Below are 18,861 nucleotides of genomic sequence, written 5' to 3'. Positions count from 1 at the left end.
AACCAGCTTCATAAGGAACGCTTTTACAACAGTCTTGAAGGAGTTCCCACAGATGCTGAGCACTTGTTGGCTGCTTTATCTTCACTCTGCAGTCCAACTCATCCCAAACCATCTCAATTGGGTTGAGGTCGGGTGATTGTAGCACTCCATCACTCTCCTCGGTCAAATAGCCTTTATACAGCCAGGATGTGTGTTTTGGGTCATTGTCCTGTTGAAAAACAAATGATAGTCCCATTAAGCGCAAACCAGATGGGATGGCATATCGCTGTAGAATACTGTGGTAACCATGCTTGTTAAGTGCTTGTTAAGTGTGCCTTGAATTCTAAATTAATCACCAACAAATTTGTCACCAACAAAGAACCCCAACACCATCACACCTCCTCCTCCATGCTTCACAGTGGGAACCACACATGCAGAGATCATCCGTTCACCTACTCTGCGTCTCACAAAACATGGCGGTTGGAACAAAAAATCTCAAATTTGGACCAAAGGACCAATTTCCACAGGTCTAATGTTCATTTGCACGTGTTTCTTTGCCCAAGCAAGTCTCTTCTTCTTATCGGTGTCCTTTAGTAGTGGTTTCTTTGCAGCAATTCGACCATGAAGGCCTGATTCACACAGTCTTCTCTGAACGGTTGATGTTGAGATGTGTCTGTTACTTGAACTCTGTGAAGCATTTATTTGGTCTGCAATCTGGGGTGCAGTTAACTCTTATGAACTTATCCTCTGCAGCAGAGGTAACTCTGCATCCTCATTTTCTGTGGCGGTCCTCATGAGAGGCAGTTTCATCATAGCGCTTGATAGTTTTTGCAACTGCACTTGAAGAAACTTTCAAAGTTCTTGAAATTTTCCGGATTGACCTGTCTTAAAGTAATGATGGACTGTTTTTTCTCTTTGCTTATTTGAGCTGTTATTGCCATAATATGGACTTGGTCTTTTATCAAATAGGGCTATCTTCTGTATACCACCCCTACCTTGTCACAACACAACTGATTGGCTCAAATGCATTAACTTCTTGGTGACAGGGGGGCAGTATTGAGTAGCTTGGATGAATAAGGTGCCCAGAGTAAACTGCCTGCTACTCTGTCCCATATGCTAATATATGCATATTATTAGTAGTATTGAATAGAAACTCTGAAGTTTCTAAAACTGTTTGAATGATGTCTGTGAGTATAACAGAACTCATATGGCAGGCGAAAACCTGAGACAAATCCAACCAGAAAGTGGGAAATCTGAGGTTTGTAGTTTCATTTAAGTGATTGCCTATATGCTGTGTCTATGGGGCCAGATTGCACTTTCCAAGGCTTCCAGCAGATGTCAACAGTCTTTAGAAAGTTGTTTGAGGCTTCTATTGTGGAAGGGTGTCGAATAAGAGCTGTTTCAACAAGTGGACTAGGCTGAGGCCAATCAGTTGTTTACTGCGCGGTCACGCCATGCCTTCTTTTTCCTCTGTAATGAATACGCTATTGTCCGGTTGGAATATTATTGAAGATTTATTATAAAAAGACCCTAAGGATTGATTGTAAACATCGTTTGACATGTTTCTACAAACTGTAATGGAACTCTTTTGATTTTTCGTCTGGATTTTGCACTCGCGCATTGTGCCTTTGGAGTAGTGAACTAAACGCGCAAACAAAACTGAGGTATTTGGACATAAATATGGACGTAATCGAACAAAACAAACCTTTCTTGTGGAAGTGGGAGTCCTGGGAGTGCATTCCGACGAAGATTAGCAAAGGTAAATGAAGATTTATAATGCTATTTATGACTTTTGTTGACTCCACAATTCAAAAATCAAATCAAAATCAAATCTATTTGTCACATACACATGGTTAGCAGATGTTAATGCGAGTGTAGCGAAATGCTTGTGCTTCTAGTTCCGACAATTCAGTAATAACCAACGAGTAATCTAACCTAACAATTCCAAAACTACTACCTTATACACACAAGTGTAAAGGGATAAAGAATATGACCATAAAGATATATGAATGAGTGATGGTACAGAACGGCATAGGCAAGATGCAGTAGATGGCATCGAGTACAGTATATATATATATGAGATGAGTAATGTAGGGTATGTAAACATTATATTAAGTAGCATTGTTTAAAGTGGCTAGTGATATATTTTCCATCAATTCCCATTATTACAGTGGCTGGAGTTGAGTCAGTGTGTTGGCAGCTGCCACTCAATGTTAGTGGTGGCTGTTTAACAGTCTGATGGCCTTGAGATAGAAGCTGTTTTTCAGTCTCTCGGTCCCTGCTTTGATGCACCTGTACTGACCTCGCCTTTTGGATGATAGCGGGGTGAACAGGCAGTGGCTCGGGTGGTTGTTGTCCTTGATGATCTTTATGGCCTTCCTGTGACATCGGGTGGTGTAGGTGTCCTGAAGGGCAGGTAGTTTGCCCCCGGTGATGCGTTGTGCAGACCTCACTACCCTCTGGAGAGCCTTACGGTTGTGGGCGGAGCAGTTGCCATACCAGGCGGTATTTGGCGGGTAACTGTATGGCTTGCATTTGTGGCTGAATGCTGTTCTCAGATTATTGAATATTGTGCTTTTGTCGTAAAGCTTTTTTGAAATCTGACACAGCGGTTGCATTAAGAACAAGTTTATCTTTAATTCTATGTAAAACATTTATCTTTCATCAAAGTTTATGATGAGTATTTATGTTATTTGATGTGGCTCTCTGCAATTTCTCTGGATGTTTTGGAGGCATTTCTGAACATGGCACCAATGTAAACTGAGGTTTTTGGATATAAATATGAACTTGATTGAACAAAACATACATGTATTGTGTAACATTGAGTCCTGGGAGTGTCATCTGATGAAGATCGTCAAAGGTTAGTGATTAATTGTATCTATATTTCTGCTTTTTGTGACACCTCTCTTTGGTTGGAAAATGGCTGAATGCTTTCTGTGACTAACATAATGATATGTTCTGCTTTCGCCGAAAAGCCTTTCTGAAATCGGACACTGTGGTTGGATTAACGAGAAGTGTATCTTTAAAATGGTGGAAAATACTTGTATGGTTGAGGAATTGTAATTATGAGATTTCTGTTGTTTTGAATTTGGCACCCTGAAATTTCACTGGCTGTTGGCGAGGTGGGACGCTAGCATCATCCCGAACGATCCCAGAGAGGTTAAGAAGGATAGAAATTCCACAAATTAACTTTTAACAAGGCACACCTGTTAATTGAAATGCACTCCAGATAACTAACTACCTCATGAAGCTGGTTGAGAGAATGTGAGAGAATGCCAAGAGTGTGCAAAGCAGTCATCAAGGCAAAGGGTAGCTACTTTGAAAAATCTCAAATATAAAATATATTTAGATTTGTTTAACACTTTTTTGGTTACTACATGATTCCATATGTGTTATTTCATAGTTTTGATGTCTTCACTATTATTCTTACAATGTAGAAAATAGTTCAAATGAAGAAAGACCCTGGAATTAGTAGGTGTGTCCAGACTTTTGATTGGTACTTACTGTATGTAAGGAAGGTGTAATTGAAATGAAAAGACTACTAATATTACAGAGAAAGCCGTAAAGCTTCAAATGACACCAACTTTTGCTAAGTTGCACCTACAGTCTTAAAGAATAAGGTTGAAAAAATATTTTGGGTAAGGATAAAAAGTCACAAATATTCCAACTTCAAACTTCATTTTTTCTCAATTATGCTTTAAGATACAAATGTCAAATATATGTCAACAATTATATGGATTACATTTCGTGAATTGTGAGAGAACCATTGTGATGACTGGAGTTTTCTGGCTTGTTTATTTTTGGTGGAGTGCTCTCAGATTCAATGGCACCAACCCAAGTAGAATCCCGTGTCACCTTGCTGCATGCGTCCTCCTCGTCCTAGTCTGTTCACTCTGGTTTAAAAAAAATCGAATCTTTTGCTGAGTATGACCTGAACGATTTCATGGCACTGACTGGTTTTGAAGTTGTTGTGAAAGATGTGCGCTCTATATACTATCCATAATGAGATGCCCAAAAGGATATGGCCTCGTTTTCTGCTCGACTGGGCTGAATCAGGACTACTGACTGGCCGGGCGAGTGCGATACCACGAGAAGCGAATTCACCGAGCGGATGTGGATGAAGCCTGAATGACCCTCTAGCTAACTTACTCATGGAAAAAATCTGTAAACTTCAGTGCCAAATCCCCTTTGCCTCAACGGATTGAAAATTCGTCGGTTAAGTGGTTGACAATCGCTGCTTTAGGTTATATAACCATGTTTGAAAGTAACAACAACAAAAAATCCATTGCGCATCTGACTGCATCAAAACAGGAGGGCAGATGTTACACAAAGGAGCTGAATGTATCATCTGCCCTCTCATACACGCTCTCTTTCTCTCTTAGCATTTGGCTGATGCATCAATTGTGTTGCATGTACTCTTGTTGGAGTATTCTAACTAGAATGACTGTTCTCCCTAAATCATGAGCTGGTGAAAACTGCTCATCTTTGCCACTACTACGCATTCGGAGCGGTAACGTTATCATTATGAAAAACAGTAATTACAATGTAATAACCTCGGGAACCTAAGTCATGAGCGGGTGGAAACTGCTCATCTTTGCCACTACGCCTTCAGAGAGGTAACGTTATCATTGTGAAAAACAGTAATTACAATGTAATAACCTGGAAAAAGCTGAGCTATGTTTCTGCAAAAGTAACATACGTTTTTGCTTTTATGGATTTGCTTGGTAAAACTCTTAACTGCAAACGCATTCAAATAAACTGCTTTGTCGACTAAATGTAACTACTTAGCCATCCAGGAAACAAACCTGCGCTCATGACTCCCGACTTGCTCCTTTCTTTACTCCATGAGTGAACTTGCTTTCAATGGGATGGTACGGAATTTAGTGGATTTTCTTTTTCGGGCGCCATTGTCAGTCAGTCTCAAAGAACACCAGGTAAACAACATAAAAAAGAAACAAAATGTCGCTTATATCACCGACTGAAACGTGAATAAACTGTTTCCTCTAGTCCCCCTTTTTCCAGTTTTCTGGAGTTTCGTGTTTCGTCCACGGCGCTGTTTCCTTCCCTTGCTCCCGGCTGAGGACGTTGCATTGCCCGGCGTGACCACTGGAGGATCCTGTCTCTGCTGCTCGAACACCGAGGTTCTCGGGGAAGCGTTGGGCGATTTGGATTGTGGGAAATGCTGTTTTGCCTAGGAGTTTGTTTTGCGCAGCTAACAGGGACTAGCAAATTGCTAGTAACTGCTTCAAATTTTCACTTCTTGACGTTTACAAACGACTACAATCCCAGAATGCGTAACGGTTGGATATCGATGGCGGAGAGCAATGACTGAGGAGTTTGATGAAGATGTGGTATTTGAGGTTTGTGTTTTTATTCGGGCGCATATGTTCCGTTAACAAGTAGTGCAGTGTGTCAAGCCCGAGTTTGGATAGGTTTTCTGATTCATTCTGCGTGATGAAATTGGCGTGGTTAACCAGACTGTCAGAGTAGCTGGCTCGCTAACGTTAGCTAGCCTATTAGCATGGCCATGAGAAACGTTTACCCATTGGCGTTTACACACCCGTTATGCGTAGCTGAGACATAAATCCGAGTTAAATTGGCCGTGTAGCCTAGCCAATCCTGCCTGACTGACTGCTAAGTAGCTTTTCTTATCATGGGGCAGTGTGCTGTTTCATCATCATAGCTGGCGTGGAGAGTGTGTGGTGCTTTATGCGACGTAGTAAGGGAATAACGTTAGTTGTTCGAAACATCTGACAGCCTGATGTGTCAACATGTACGTTGCCGATACCGTCCGATCATGCAAGTGAGTAACTTTAGCCCACCATGTCATGCTTGGATCGGGGTGTGTAATCATGATAACGTATTGATAGGTGGATCTATCAAGGTATGCAAATGGCTTGCTCTCCAGATGTAGAAGCACGGAGATGTTTTGTTTTCTCTCATCCTTCGGGTAAGGAGCGTCGGCAGCTGGTTGGAAATCGGCTCATAATGTTGGTTCTTTTTTTCTTAATTGTGGGCAAATTGTTGTTATGCCAGTGCCAAGTGCCAGTACGTTGTCCTAGGGGCAAACGGAGGAGAGGTAGAGATCAAAAGGCCCACTTTGCTGATGTGAGGTGGGAGTCTGACCTGTGATGCATCCCTGCTGGCAACACGCACACTTCCAGTCCCACTTTAAGATGAGCTTTAACACTTAATCATGTAGAGCACTCTTTTATGCAAGGATTTTAGATTATTATGTTTGTGCTTAATTCCATCGCTGGATTGGAGTAATGGACTTTCGAGCAGATTAGGTCTAAGAAAAGGCTATTGAAAGAGGCAAGATGCTTAGGGCCAGGGGGAGGTTTAGGGATGGGTAGTCCACATGCATAGGGTGTTCTCTACTAGGCTTTTAACATTAACATATCTTTGCTCAGCAGAAGTTTAGCCCTTAGCTAACTCGTCCCATGTTTCCCAAAACCCTAGTGAATCAATAAAAAACAAGCAGCTGCACACAGTAATACAATTAGTTGCCCATGGCGACCACGACTTGAGCAGAGATAATATATTATTTCCTTTTCTAGCTTGTCATCTGAGTGGCTGTTGTGCCCGCAGCATCAAGGTCTCTGTGTTTATGTATGGAAGTCAAGTGTGAAAGAGCGTGACTGAAATCTGCATGGAATGGCAAGTTGAATAGGAGAAAAGGTGGAGAATGAGCGTATGATTCCAGACGGTAATTGGAATGTAATGCTACTGCGGATCAGGGATGCTTTTCCTGCCACTTGGAGTGCCGGCTGGGTTGTGACACTTCTAAGAATAGCTTCCTGTGTATTGGGACATCTGTAACAGAGAATTGGAACAGGAACAAAAAGCGGATATTTGTCTAAATCTCTCCTCCCCATCCTCCTTCTGCCCTTTCACCCTCTTTTTTTCTCTTCCCCCTCTCTATCTCTCTACACACTCTCCCCTCTCTCTTTTTCCAGAACTCTCCGCTCTTCCACTACCTGCATGATCTAGGACACACAGACTTTGAGTCATGTCCCACAGTGTCTCAGGAGGACGAATGTGGAGGAGGAGAGGTGACTACGACCTCCCTCCAGGACAGCTTGTCCAAACCCACAGTGAGTGACCCCCCCCCCCCCCCCCCCCCCACACACACACAAACACACACAGACACACACACACACACACACTCAAACACCCCTCACTGCTACCATAAGGAACCCCCACTATGATTCCATAGCCTTGGGGTGTTTTCAGTGTGTGCTTGACCAACTCACTGTACATTCATGCAGGCAGACAGCAAGTAATTACATCTGCAATTGATTCCAAACAATGAAACATATTACACACACTAACTCATTCACATTCATACATGGCTGGCAGACAGACAAGACAGGGATCATGGAGGAAAGAGAGCAACAGATTCAGAGCAAGGTATTTGTCTGTTCCACACACACACACACACACTATTGTCCCCTATTCCAGGGATAGGGTCTGTCTATTTGGTCAAGTTTCTCTATTAGTGCTGAGGGGAATTCCTAGTCCTGTTTAGGAAACTCTGTAAAAGGAAGAGTCTCTCGCTCTCTCATATACATTTTCATTCCCATTCATTGGGGCTTAATTAGATTACTGATACCTGGAGTGCATTGTGTATGTGGGGTGGCAGGGTAGCCTAGTGGTTAGAGCGTTGGGCTAGTAACTGAAAGGTTGCAAGTTCAAATCCCCAAGCTGACTAGGTACAAATCTGTCATTCTGCCCCTGAACAAGGCAGTCCAGGTATCAGTGTTCCTAGGCTCATTGAAAATAAGAATTTGTTCTTAACTGACTTGCCTAGTTAAATAAAGATCAAATAAAACTTTGTGGTGTGATGGCTTGTGTGATATGTACTGTAATATGCACAATCATAGCTCTTTGCTAATAATACTCTGCTGTATGCATTCATGTTTCAGGGTTCTGGTCACATGACTGAGTGCATTCCTTTTCCTGTTTCTGTATTTATTCCCGTGAGGGACAGGAAATTATGTCACATTAGCCTCCTCCAAGAACTTTCCATCCGTCCGCGTCATGCTTCCTCTCCGAGAGCCTGTTATTCGGAGGAGCGTTTGGGAATTATTCTCATAGAGGATATAACCCGTTTAAACATGGACGTTGTTATTGGGCATTGCCATCATCCACCATTTTCAAGTAGTCAACTGGATGGGTTAATGGCAAAGATATGGTTATTCCTTGTCCAACTTCCTGTAGCCCAGATAGAGGTGTGTGTGTGTGTGTGCGCGCGCCTGTTAACATGGACAATTGCCTGGTGTATATTTGATTTCCAGACAGTCCGAGGCCAACACTGGTTATCTGCTCCTTTTTATCACACACTGGGCCTGTTTAGCACACACTGGGCCTGTTTAGCACACACTGGGCCTGTTTATCACACACTGGGCCTGTTTATCACACACTGGGCCTGTTTATCACACACTGGGCCTGTTTATCACACACTGGGCCTGTTTAGCACACACTGGGCCTGTTTAGCACACACTAGCACACACTGGGCCTGTTTAGCACACATTGGGCCTGTTTATCACACACGGGGCCTGTTTAGCACACACTGGGCCTGTTTAGCACACACTGGGCCTGAAAATCATCCACATTTGTGAATGAAATAGGATTTCCAAAATGTTTGATGGCACGTGGGGCACATTGATGCTATTTTACAGAAATAAATGTCACACTAGACCAGAGCATTGTATGACATCAAATTAGGTTATTAAGGCAAGAGGATGAGAAATATGGGAAACTGTCAGTGTGCCATCTGAATAAAGGTTCTTTGTGCCACAATTTCCTTCTGACTCTACCAATGGGAATATATATATTTCCTTTTTGCATGTGTCATGTCACATAAGTCACGACGAGACCGCTAACTGAAGAGAGAGAAGGCAGGACGAGGTTAGTTGAAGTTTATTGGCAATAAAAAAACTTCACTGCCAGCCTGCCTAGTCTCTTCCTTCAAATCCTGGAGTCATAAGAGAGTGAGATGGAGAGAAGATCAAGCGTTGAGGATTGTTTTATGGCAATATGGCTTCAAGATTTAGAACACATACATAATGTCACAGTCTCTCTTCCTCTTTCACTCCCCCTACCCTTTCTCTCTCTCTGAGTTTCTCTCACACGTCTTTGCAGAGTATTTTTTTTTCCATTCTCTCACACGGCAGACGGGGAGCACAAAGACTCGGGAATGTTCCTCTGGATGACGCCAGCGGAATACTAAAGAGAAGGCGCAAGACAGGACCAGAAAATGAACTGTACTTCCTAGTGATGTTTTGGTTGTTTGTGTCACTGTGTTTGCATTCTGCTGTCTGTGTGTGTGCTTTTTCTGTGTGGCCCGTCTCTGTCTCCTGCTTTAATGTTTGGATGGGGGATATTAGATTGAGATGAGTGAGTAGTAGAGAATGAAAACGCCTACATGGTCCTCCCCCTTCACGACTAACACACACTACCCTCTCTCTGGGGGGTGGTTTAGATGCCACGTTCTGTTCCTGCTGTGGTTGGTCAGTGTAGCGTGAACACCCAGTCCTGCAGCTCAGACTCAGACCCATAATCAATAGCCCTGCAGCCTGCTGACCAATAACGCACTGCGTCCCAAACTCCCAATAACAGAAAGTCAGGGTAGAAAACACACCCAGGCCAGTCTGGATCAATAGTAAGGGTGAAGTTGCCCGTAGATGCTGATCTTGGTTAAGTTTAGCATTTTCCACACTAATGGTTAAGGTTAGGATTGGGAGAGGGTGAGCTGATCCTAGACCTTTACCGAGTGGAAACTTCTTCATGAACAACTGTAGCCTGGCTGGAACACTGAATCCCTACAGGCCTGGGTCAAAAATAGCACACTATATATAGGGAATAGGCTGCCATTTGGGACTGAAATATGCCTCCTTAGTGGTGATGTTGTCTGATACTGATAGTACCAATGACTGTATGGCATAGTACTGCAACTTTCCCCAAGGGATAGAAAATACTGTGAGGAAAATAAGCTATTCTCATTAGATTGTGTGACTCGCTGTAGTTATTTTAGTTCACTCACTCTTCACACTATTATGGCTAAATGAAGGGGATCAGGATTTCTAATATAGACATTTTTGATAATTATTTGGTTAATATCAGCATATCAAATTGTACAATTTAGTTGGAATGCTTATAATTACTCTGTTAGTTTGCTAGTGATTAGAATATAATTCTGTTTACTTTGTTTGTTTACAGTGAATCTCCTATTGTTGCCTGGCAGACTATCAACTAGGGGGAATGGAGGGTGTTTGTGTGTATAGGAGTGTGTTGGGGGGGGGGAGTCGACACACACACACACAATCAGTCACCCATTGTTGGTGTCTTAAAGAGCCTGTTTCCTGGGATATGCCCTGGAATGAAGAAAATGTTTCTTAGGAATGTGGCCTCTGTGTGTGTCTGTTATGAGCATTATTTGTGGTTGATGGCCAGAGCTCATTCCCCAGTTTGCTCTCACAGGTGTAGTAGGCTGTCGACTGCTGTTCGTATGAAGGATGTGTGACTTATTCATTTGCAGAATTATGCCTGGTTGATTACTCTGTCCCCCTTATTAGCTCCAGTCTCTTCCCCGCCTGACCCATCCTCCTCTGTGTTATTGGCAGGGAGGACGTCTACGGAGATTGGCTGATGCCTTGTGGAGGCGGAGCCCGTTCCACCAGGCTGCCTCGGCCCATATGCTGGAGCAGCAGCTGGTAAGGGTCACCATGGAAATCATGGGACTAACCATAGAACTTTAAGTGACTTCATCTCAAAGACACATGTTCTTATATTCTTTCTCTCTGTGTCCTCTCCCTCCCGCCATCTCTCTCTCACCCTCCCTATAGGACTGTGTGTTTGGCCAGTACGCGGTGCGGTGTATCCTGGACCAGGATGTGTTGCTCCAGGAGGATGTGGAGCTGATCGAGCTGTTAGACCCCAGCCTGCTCACCCTGGGCGCCTCGCCCTCCGGCTCACCCAGACGAGACAACTCCCTGCCCTGCCCGCGCCTCCTCGCCTCACCCTCGCAGTGGTACGCCCCAAACACAGATCCTAACATAGTCAGACACATATAAATATCTACAGTGCCTTGCTAAAGTATTCGGCCCCCTTGAACTTTGCGACCTTTTGCCACATTTCAGGCTTCAAACATAAAGATATAAAACTGTATTTTTTTGTGAAGAATCAACAACAAGTGGGACACAATCATGAAGTGGAACGACATTTATTGGATATTTCAAACTTTTTTAACAAATCAAAAACTGGAAAATTGGGCGTGCAAAATTATTCAGCCCCTTTACTTTCAGTGCAGCAAACTCTCTCCAGAAGTTCAGTGAGGATCTCTGAATGATCCAATGTTGACCTCAATGACTAATGATGATAAATACAATCCACCTGTGTGTAATCAAGTCTCCGTATAAATGCACCTGCACTGTGATAGTCTCAGCGGTCCGTTAAAAGCGCAGAGAGCATCATGAAGAACAAGGAACACACCAGGCAGGTCCGAGATACTGTTGTGAAGAAGTTTAAAGCCGGATTTGGATACAAAAAGATTTCCCAAGCTGTAAACATCCCAAGGAGCACTGTGCAAGCGATAATATTGAAATGGAAGGAGTATCAGACCACTGCAAATTTACCAAGACCTGGCCGTCCCTCTAAACTTTCAGCTCATACAAGGAGAAGACTGATCAGAGATGCAGCCAAGAGGCCCATGATCACTCTGGATGAACTGCAGAGATCTACAGCTAAGGTGGGAGACTCTGTCCATAGGACAACAATCAGTCGTATATTGCACAAATCTGGCCTTTATGGAAGAGTGGCAAGAAGAAAGCCATTTCTTAAAGATATCCATAAAAAGTGTTGTTTAAAGTTTGCCACAAGCCACCTGGGAGACACACCAAACATGTGGAAGAAGGTGCTCTGGTCAGGTGAAACCAAAATTAAACTTTTTGCCAACAATGCAAAACGTTATGTTTGGCGTAAAAGCTCATCACTCTGAACACACCATCTCCACTGTCAAACATGGTGGTGGCAGCATCATGGTTTGGGCCTGCTTTTCTTCAGCAGGGACAGGGAAGATGGTTAAAATTGATGGGAAGATGGATGGAGCCAAATACAGGACCATTCTGGAAGAAAACCTGATGGAGTCTGCAAAAGACCTGAGACTGGGACGGAGATTTGTCTTCCAACAAGACAATGATCCAAAACATAAAGCAAAATCTACAATGGAATGGTTAAAAAATAAACATATCCAGGTGTTAGAATGGCCAAGTCAAAGTCCAGACCTGAATCCAATCGAGAATCTGTGGAAAGAACTGAAAACTGCTGTTCACAAATGCTCTCCATCCAACCTCACTGAGCTCGAGCTGTTTTGCAAGGAGGAATGGGAAAAAATGTCACTCTCGATGTGCAAAACTGATAGAGACATACCCCAAGCGACTTACAGCTGTAATCGCAGCAAAAGGTGGCGCTACAAAGTATTAACTTAATGGGGCTGAATAATTTTGCACGCCCAATTTTTCAGTTTTTGATTTGTTAAAAAAGTTTGAAATATCCAATAAATGTCGTTCCACTTCATGATTGTGTCCCACTTGTTGTTGATTCTTCACAAAAAAATACAGTTTTATATCTTTATGTTTGAAGCCTGAAATGTGGCAAAAGGTCGCAAAGTTCAAGGGGGCCGAATACTTTCGCAAGGCACTGTACATGTACACACAGCAGACACTAACATTCCATCTCCTTCTATCTTGTTTTTTTTCTTTCTTTCTCTTTCTCTCTCCTCTTCTCTCTCAGGGACGTAGCAGTGCTGGTGGGCCTGGCTGCAGTGTTACTAGGCCTGTCCTCTCTCTCTGCTGGGGCCTGGTCTCTGGCTGTGATCCCGTGGTGTGCAGCAGTCATGGGCTGGGTGGGTCTGCGAGGGGCGGGGCTGTGGAGACAGGGGAGGATGCAGAGAGCAGCACACACCCAGGCCTCCGAGCTGCAGACCATGGCGCTGAACAGTAAGGCTCTGACCAGCCTGGCCCGCAAGTCCCTGAGACTACTACAGGAGACAGAGGTCATCTCTCGAGGGTTCACCCTGTAAGTGGACCATTTGATCTATCTACTTCATCCATAGTGGGAGTGTGCATCCTCACCTTCCTACTCATATTGTAAGTGTACATGCTAACCCTGCTGTGAGTACATACTCTGTCCTTAACGTTGCTGTCCACTTTCACCCACTAGCACTTTCATCTCCCCAACTATAAGATTAGCACTTAGGCTAGTATCTATTATTATCTTAGTTTATCATTACTTGAAGGGCCCACTTTTTACCTATCTCTGCCCTGCCCTCTGTTTCACTGTTCAGTGTCTGTAGTATTGTCGGTAGGACAGTATTGTCACTGTATATGTCTTCATCTTTTATCGTCTTTGTTTTGTGATAGCATTTTGTCATAACCGTGTCATATGTTGTTAGCGTGTTAGCCTGTCCTGTTGTCTGTCATAAACATGTTATTAGCATGTTGTTAGCATGTCGTGTTGCGTGTGCTTCCCTGCCTCTCTGGGACATCTGCACAGTTGTATCACATTTCACTTGTCAAGTCTGCTCGACAGGGTGAGTGCGGCCAGCTCCTTTAGTAGGGCGGGGCTGGGGCCACGGGGGCAGCAGCTGATTGGCCTGCGGAAGGCGGTGTACCGGGCACTCCGCTCGGCCTTCAGAGCCTCCCGCCGAGCCACCTGCCACATGCTCAAAGCATATCCTTCACACACACACTCAGAGACAGGGGTTATTGCCAGACTCAACTTATGCAGGAATTAAACAGTGCAAGCACTAAAGGTTGATTTCTACCAGTAACCCTTTGGTGTTACACTTGAGTGAATACGTGTTAGAGGATATATTCTGTTTGACCAATTGGCACGTCATTTAATATATGAGTGTCAATCTGTGAGCTGATGGCTCCTTAACTCGTACCCACGTACCCCCTGAACTCTGAGATCGACAATGTGACCAACTACGTGTCTGCGGTGCCTTTGAAGGAGCTGGGGATGGGCCTGGGGACAGAGCACCTGACTGACGAGGAGGCACAGGAGCTCACCGATGACTACAGCCTCCCTGCCCTCAAGGTAAGACCCACCTACCTGAACCACGAGAGGGAGGGAGAGAGACGGAAGGAAGGAAAGAAGATGAGATTGGGTTAGATTTGGGATGGAGAACTTGCTTTTATATAGATAGTGGAAGAAAGAGTAGAAGAGAAACATGATGAGAAAGATAGAAGGAAGAGATAATTTAGAATCAGGTCAATAGGTGAAATGAGGGTCATTCATTGTCAGAGTGAGGGTGTTAGTTACTCTGTTTGTCCCTGTGGATTTTCCGTCCTGCAGGTGCTGTTCCAGTTGTGGGTGGGGCAGAGCTCAGAATGTTTCCGCCGATTGGCCCTGCTGCTGTCACCACGACGACTGGAGGAGCCCAGGGAAGATTGGGTCAAAGGTGGAACCCCTCCTCTGCCCATACACCGCTCTGTTGCCACGGTGACACAGCCTCTCCACGGTGCCCTGGCCGGTTGCCTGGGCGACATGCAGCGTAGCTACGAGTTCCACCGGTACTTTGAGACGCAGCGCCGGACGCAGGGCTCGGACAGGGTGGGGCGCGCTCAGCAGAAATGCAGAGAGCTCAACACACTGCACACGTCTGTACGCAGCCTGCAGCTGCATCTCAGGGCCCTGCTCAACGAGTGAGTCAAACCTAACCCCTTACTCAACCCTCGCCCTCCTAACCCTAACACCTGTTACTCCATACCCTCCTCAGCCCTCTACAGGCGTCAGTATTCTTCAGTTCGGCTGGTGCATAGCCGAACTCGGCTCGGTGAAATGAACGAGAGTGCTTTCATACTCCCTTAAAGGACCTTCTCTTGAAAAACGTGAAAAAAAGCGGCAATAGTATTGTTTGTCCATTTTGAGATGCCGTAGCCAGTACACACTTCCTCAAATAGTCTACATGAATGTAAGATAGCTCAAGAAATCTGTCATTAATTTTGTCCTTTTTGCAGAGGAGATCTTAGTCACACAATTTTACATCTAACTAAGATATTTGGTGCAGTATTTCTCAATGAAAAAATGTCCATGAATGAATGTCTTATTGAATGACAACAGAAACTGTATCGAAGAATCCCTATTGTTGACCAATCTCTTACGAAGGGGCGTAGACTTCGGCTACTGACTTCGGCTTGCCTTGAGAAAAAATGTTGTGTGCTGACGTCCGAAATGAACTAAAGCGTCACAAAATGTGGTCGCTGTTTCGTCTGGGAAGCATGCGGACGCCTTTAGCCCCCTTTCCTTACCCCACTCGCCCCCCCCCCCCCCCCCCCCCCCCCCCCCCCCCCTCATCTCACCACCTCTTCCCTCCACTAGGATTATTATCCTGGAGGATGACCTGGAGAAGCTGATGGTGACGAAGGAGGCGGTGGAGGTGACTGTGGAGGGCTACCAGGACCTCCAGGAGCGTCTCGGCCACCTGCAGCCCCACATGCAGGCCAGCGCCGGATGCTGGGAGGACACTGTGGGCCAAGTGGAGCGCATGCTGAGGAGAGCTAACACCTGCCCAGGTGAAGAACACACACACACACTACCTTTTTTAGGCTTAGGCAGTTGACGCAGCTGACCGGTTGAGAGGTGACAGGCCCTGATATTGGGCCTGAATACTGGACACCCCCCCCCCCGGTTTCCATGGTTACAGTGGAAGGGTTATTTTTAGTCAGTACTCCCCCCTGCACAGCCCAGAGACTATTCAGAGTCAGTGAGGAAGTGGCTCCTTCAAATATAGGATAAGAACCAGACCTCGCAGGGATGGGAGGGAGGGAACAATGGCCTAGTTTCACCACAGACTGTTTCAGCACGTTTTAGAGGTCTCCTCTTTGTGAGCAGGTTGACTGACTCAGGAGATCTGATACACAGTTTAAGCAAACAGATAATTGCCTAGAGTGGTGTGTCTCCATTTGAGTGTGTGTGTGTAATACATTCTATCCATCCTTTCTCTTTCAGGAACTCCTGATGGTCCAGAGCAGTGTCTCCCTCCTGTGCCATGCACCCCTGCCCCAACCTACACCCTCATCCTGGACAGGGACCCTGTGCCTGAGGAGCAGGTACTGAACCTCACCACTCACTGTGGATCTACACACACACACACACACACACACACACACACACACACACTCAACTAGGTGCCTGTAGTGTGTGTCTTTATGTGTAATGGGTCTTTCCTGCCCTCTGATTGGCCAGGAGCTGGAAGCGTACGTGTCGGACTCTGAGGATGAGAATGGGTGGGCGGGGTCGGTAGTTGACATGCTGTCTCCCGAGGAACGAGAGCGCCACCGGCGGGAGAGGGAGGAGTCTCGGCGCGTCCTATCGGAGCTCAAAGCTGTGCTGGGCCAGCGGGCATCCGAGGGCGAGAGGAGGAAGTGGAAACAGCTGCTCTTCAACGACCAAGGTCTCGCTCCGCCTACCCACAATGCACCTCTCTGCCTCTGCCGCTCCTTTAGTTCTCTGTCTCTCATTTCATGTGGTCATTGAATGATGTGTTTATTTTGTCTCCTAGCGGCGGTGATGCCTATAGTTTCCGCGGAAACTTCTATAGAATCTCAGACACCCTCCGACTCATTGGACACTCTGACACTTGTGGGCGTGGCCAAACCAGGTGTTGTTGAGGGAAACAACCTATCGGAAAGGCTGAACGACGAGGAGGAGGAAGACTGGGTCGGGGACGAGCGCCCCCTCACAGAGGCAGAGGAAAAAGCACTTACAGAGTTCTGCTGTGGTGAGGCAGAGGAAAAGGGGGAGGAGGGTGAAGGTTCAGTCCCGGGCAGGGCGCAACTCTACCAATATGACGGGCTGCCGGACCAGGGGGCAGGACTAAACGGGCCCGACCTTCTATTGCAGCCCCGGATCCCCGCCATCACGGTGATGGACAGGCTGACGGAACTACACGGCTCGGCGGCGCTCAGCTTTAATTCCGCCCTCGCCGCCCAGGTGGCGGCGCGTTCGCACACTTTCGCCAACATGGAGGAGCAGACGTTTGGAGACAGCGGAGAAGAGGATGAGGGAGAGAAGCGTTCGCTGCCTGATGGACAGTCATGTGAGAAGAACTAGAGTCTAAACCCTCCTGCTTTACGGCACTTTGAACAGAACAGTTATGGACAGACAGCCAGGGTTCCTGTATTTATGTCTGAACTCACTCCTGGGTTATTTACTGCGGCTGTCCGTTTCCTTGGATCCATGGCTCTCTGTCATGTCTTCATCTGTGTGTGTGTGCGTGCATGATTGGGTGAGAGAGCATTGTGTGTATGTGACGTGAGTGAGTTTTAAGAAGAGCACTACACTACACCACTTTCTGTTACACTCCTCCATCCATGTGTCCATACTTTACCCACAATCCCCCTGTGGCCACTCTCCTGTGCTACTCAGGTACAAGAACCACAAGACAAACTCTGACCTCACCGTCCACAAGGTCTTCAGTTTAACCCTAAGGATCCCCTGTAGCTATTGGAGGCAGAGAGACTTGGTTATAGCATCAATTACATTGTCTCTAACTATTGACCAGTACCTTTCCGTGGTATGTCAACATTGGCTAACAGTTTAGCATATTGATGTCTGAGTCCAAAAGCCTAATTAGCTAAATTATTATTATACATTTGACCACATCACTCCCTATATGACTCCTGTCACACACCACACTGTAAAAGGGGAAGGAGAGGTAAATTTCAAAGACAGCAGAGCAAAGCTATTTTATTGACCATTGTTTTATTTCTGGTCTGCCTCTCTGATTCTGCACTTCTACACACTCCCCGCCTCACTAGGAATGGCCCTATAACTGCAAAGATGTGTTGGCTAAAACATCTGTCACTCAACCCACAGCAACCAATGAGCAGACGGAGACGTCGGAGAGAAGGGTGGACATAGTTGACCTTGTAAAATGGACTAGCCTACCAGATTTGGAAATATTTTTTACATATTGTGTGTTTTTATTTGAGAGATGAATATGGTCAGGCAGTGGATTGCTGTGAAATGAAATTCATCCCCATCCACTAATGAACCAAACACATTCACAGTGCTTATTTCCCCAATGGTCTCGTCAAGTGCTCATCTGATGCAGGATACAGGATCAATGATGCCCCAATGAAGAGGCCATGAGGGGACGACAACTGGGTAAATATTGAGGGAAAGTGTTGTACTACCTCATGCCACCCCTACTGCACCTACTATGAAATCTGTTTGGCGTGTGTCTAACTCCCCATCTACTACATGTATCTCAGATCTGAATGGTCTGCTGTGTCAGAACGTTTTGGTTCTGTCTTGTGTACATCTGAAAATGTTTCCATGGAGTTTGTACCACTGTATCTGGGGTAGCAGGTAACCTAGTGGTTAGAGCGTTGGGTTACTGGATCGAATCCCTGAGCTGACGAGGTAAGAAATCTGTCGTTCTGCCCCTGAAGAAGGCAGTTAAACCACTGTTCCCCGGTAAGCAGTCATTGTAAATAAGAATTTGTTGTTAACTAACTTGCCTAGTTAAAGGTTACATTTAAAAAATACAAATAAATTCTCTATCCCCGGTCTCTGCATCTGTGTTTCCATAATACTCACTAGAATGTGATCCAACTCTATTGGTTTGGGACAGTTTTACGGAGTGTCCTGGAATGCTACTATCATTGATTACAATTAATTAGAGTGATGATCAAAGGACAGCATGTGCTTATTGACTGCACAGATGATTCCACTTGTGTTTGTCCGAGGGTGTCTGCCCCCTCACCGTGTCTGCCTTGTCTTGCCTTCCAGCCCTCCCCATATGTCCACTTCCTGAAGTGAGTTCTGTCCCTCCTGCATTTCATTTGTAAAATAAAATGCTATTCTGGA

At 45.4% G+C, this 18,861-nt stretch overlaps 2 protein-coding genes across 5 annotated transcripts in view; one reads left to right on the top strand and one right to left on the bottom strand.

Moving 5' to 3' along the window:
* The window catches only part of LOC110490440 (FYVE, RhoGEF and PH domain-containing protein 6), a 27,938-nt gene extending 22,872 nt beyond the window's left edge, over positions 1–5,066 (bottom strand). The window contains exon 1 of the mRNA XM_036944821.1: positions 4,785–5,066. Within this exon, the coding sequence (XP_036800716.1) occupies positions 4,785–4,794 (10 nt within the window). The 5' untranslated portion in view covers positions 4,795–5,066. The remainder of the gene's footprint in view (positions 1–4,784) is intronic.
* On the top strand, positions 3,889–18,861 carry LOC110490441 (vezatin). Of its 4 annotated transcripts, none has more exons than XM_036944822.1 (12): positions 3,889–4,595; positions 6,939–7,076; positions 10,608–10,697; positions 10,830–11,014; positions 12,775–13,059; positions 13,561–13,713; positions 13,935–14,082; positions 14,341–14,690; positions 15,367–15,560; positions 15,997–16,097; positions 16,234–16,441; positions 16,550–18,861. In XM_036944822.1, exons 3-12 carry the CDS (start codon positions 10,680–10,682, stop codon positions 17,098–17,100), a joined length of 2,193 nt encoding a protein of 730 aa, XP_036800717.1. In that variant the 5' UTR covers positions 3,889–4,595; positions 6,939–7,076; positions 10,608–10,679; the 3' UTR covers positions 17,101–18,861. The 4 variants fall into 4 exon arrangements, with proteins under 4 accessions (XP_036800717.1, XP_021419507.2, XP_021419506.2 ...); XM_021563832.2 differs by lacking the exon at positions 3,889–4,595 and adding an exon at positions 5,166–5,339; XM_021563831.2 differs by lacking the exon at positions 3,889–4,595 and adding an exon at positions 5,386–5,782.

Source organism: Oncorhynchus mykiss, chromosome 15 (genome assembly GCF_013265735.2).
Source record: "Oncorhynchus mykiss isolate Arlee chromosome 15, USDA_OmykA_1.1, whole genome shotgun sequence".
NCBI lineage: Eukaryota > Metazoa > Chordata > Actinopteri > Salmoniformes > Salmonidae > Oncorhynchus > Oncorhynchus mykiss.
This window is presented reverse-complemented; position numbering and strand designations above follow the sequence as displayed.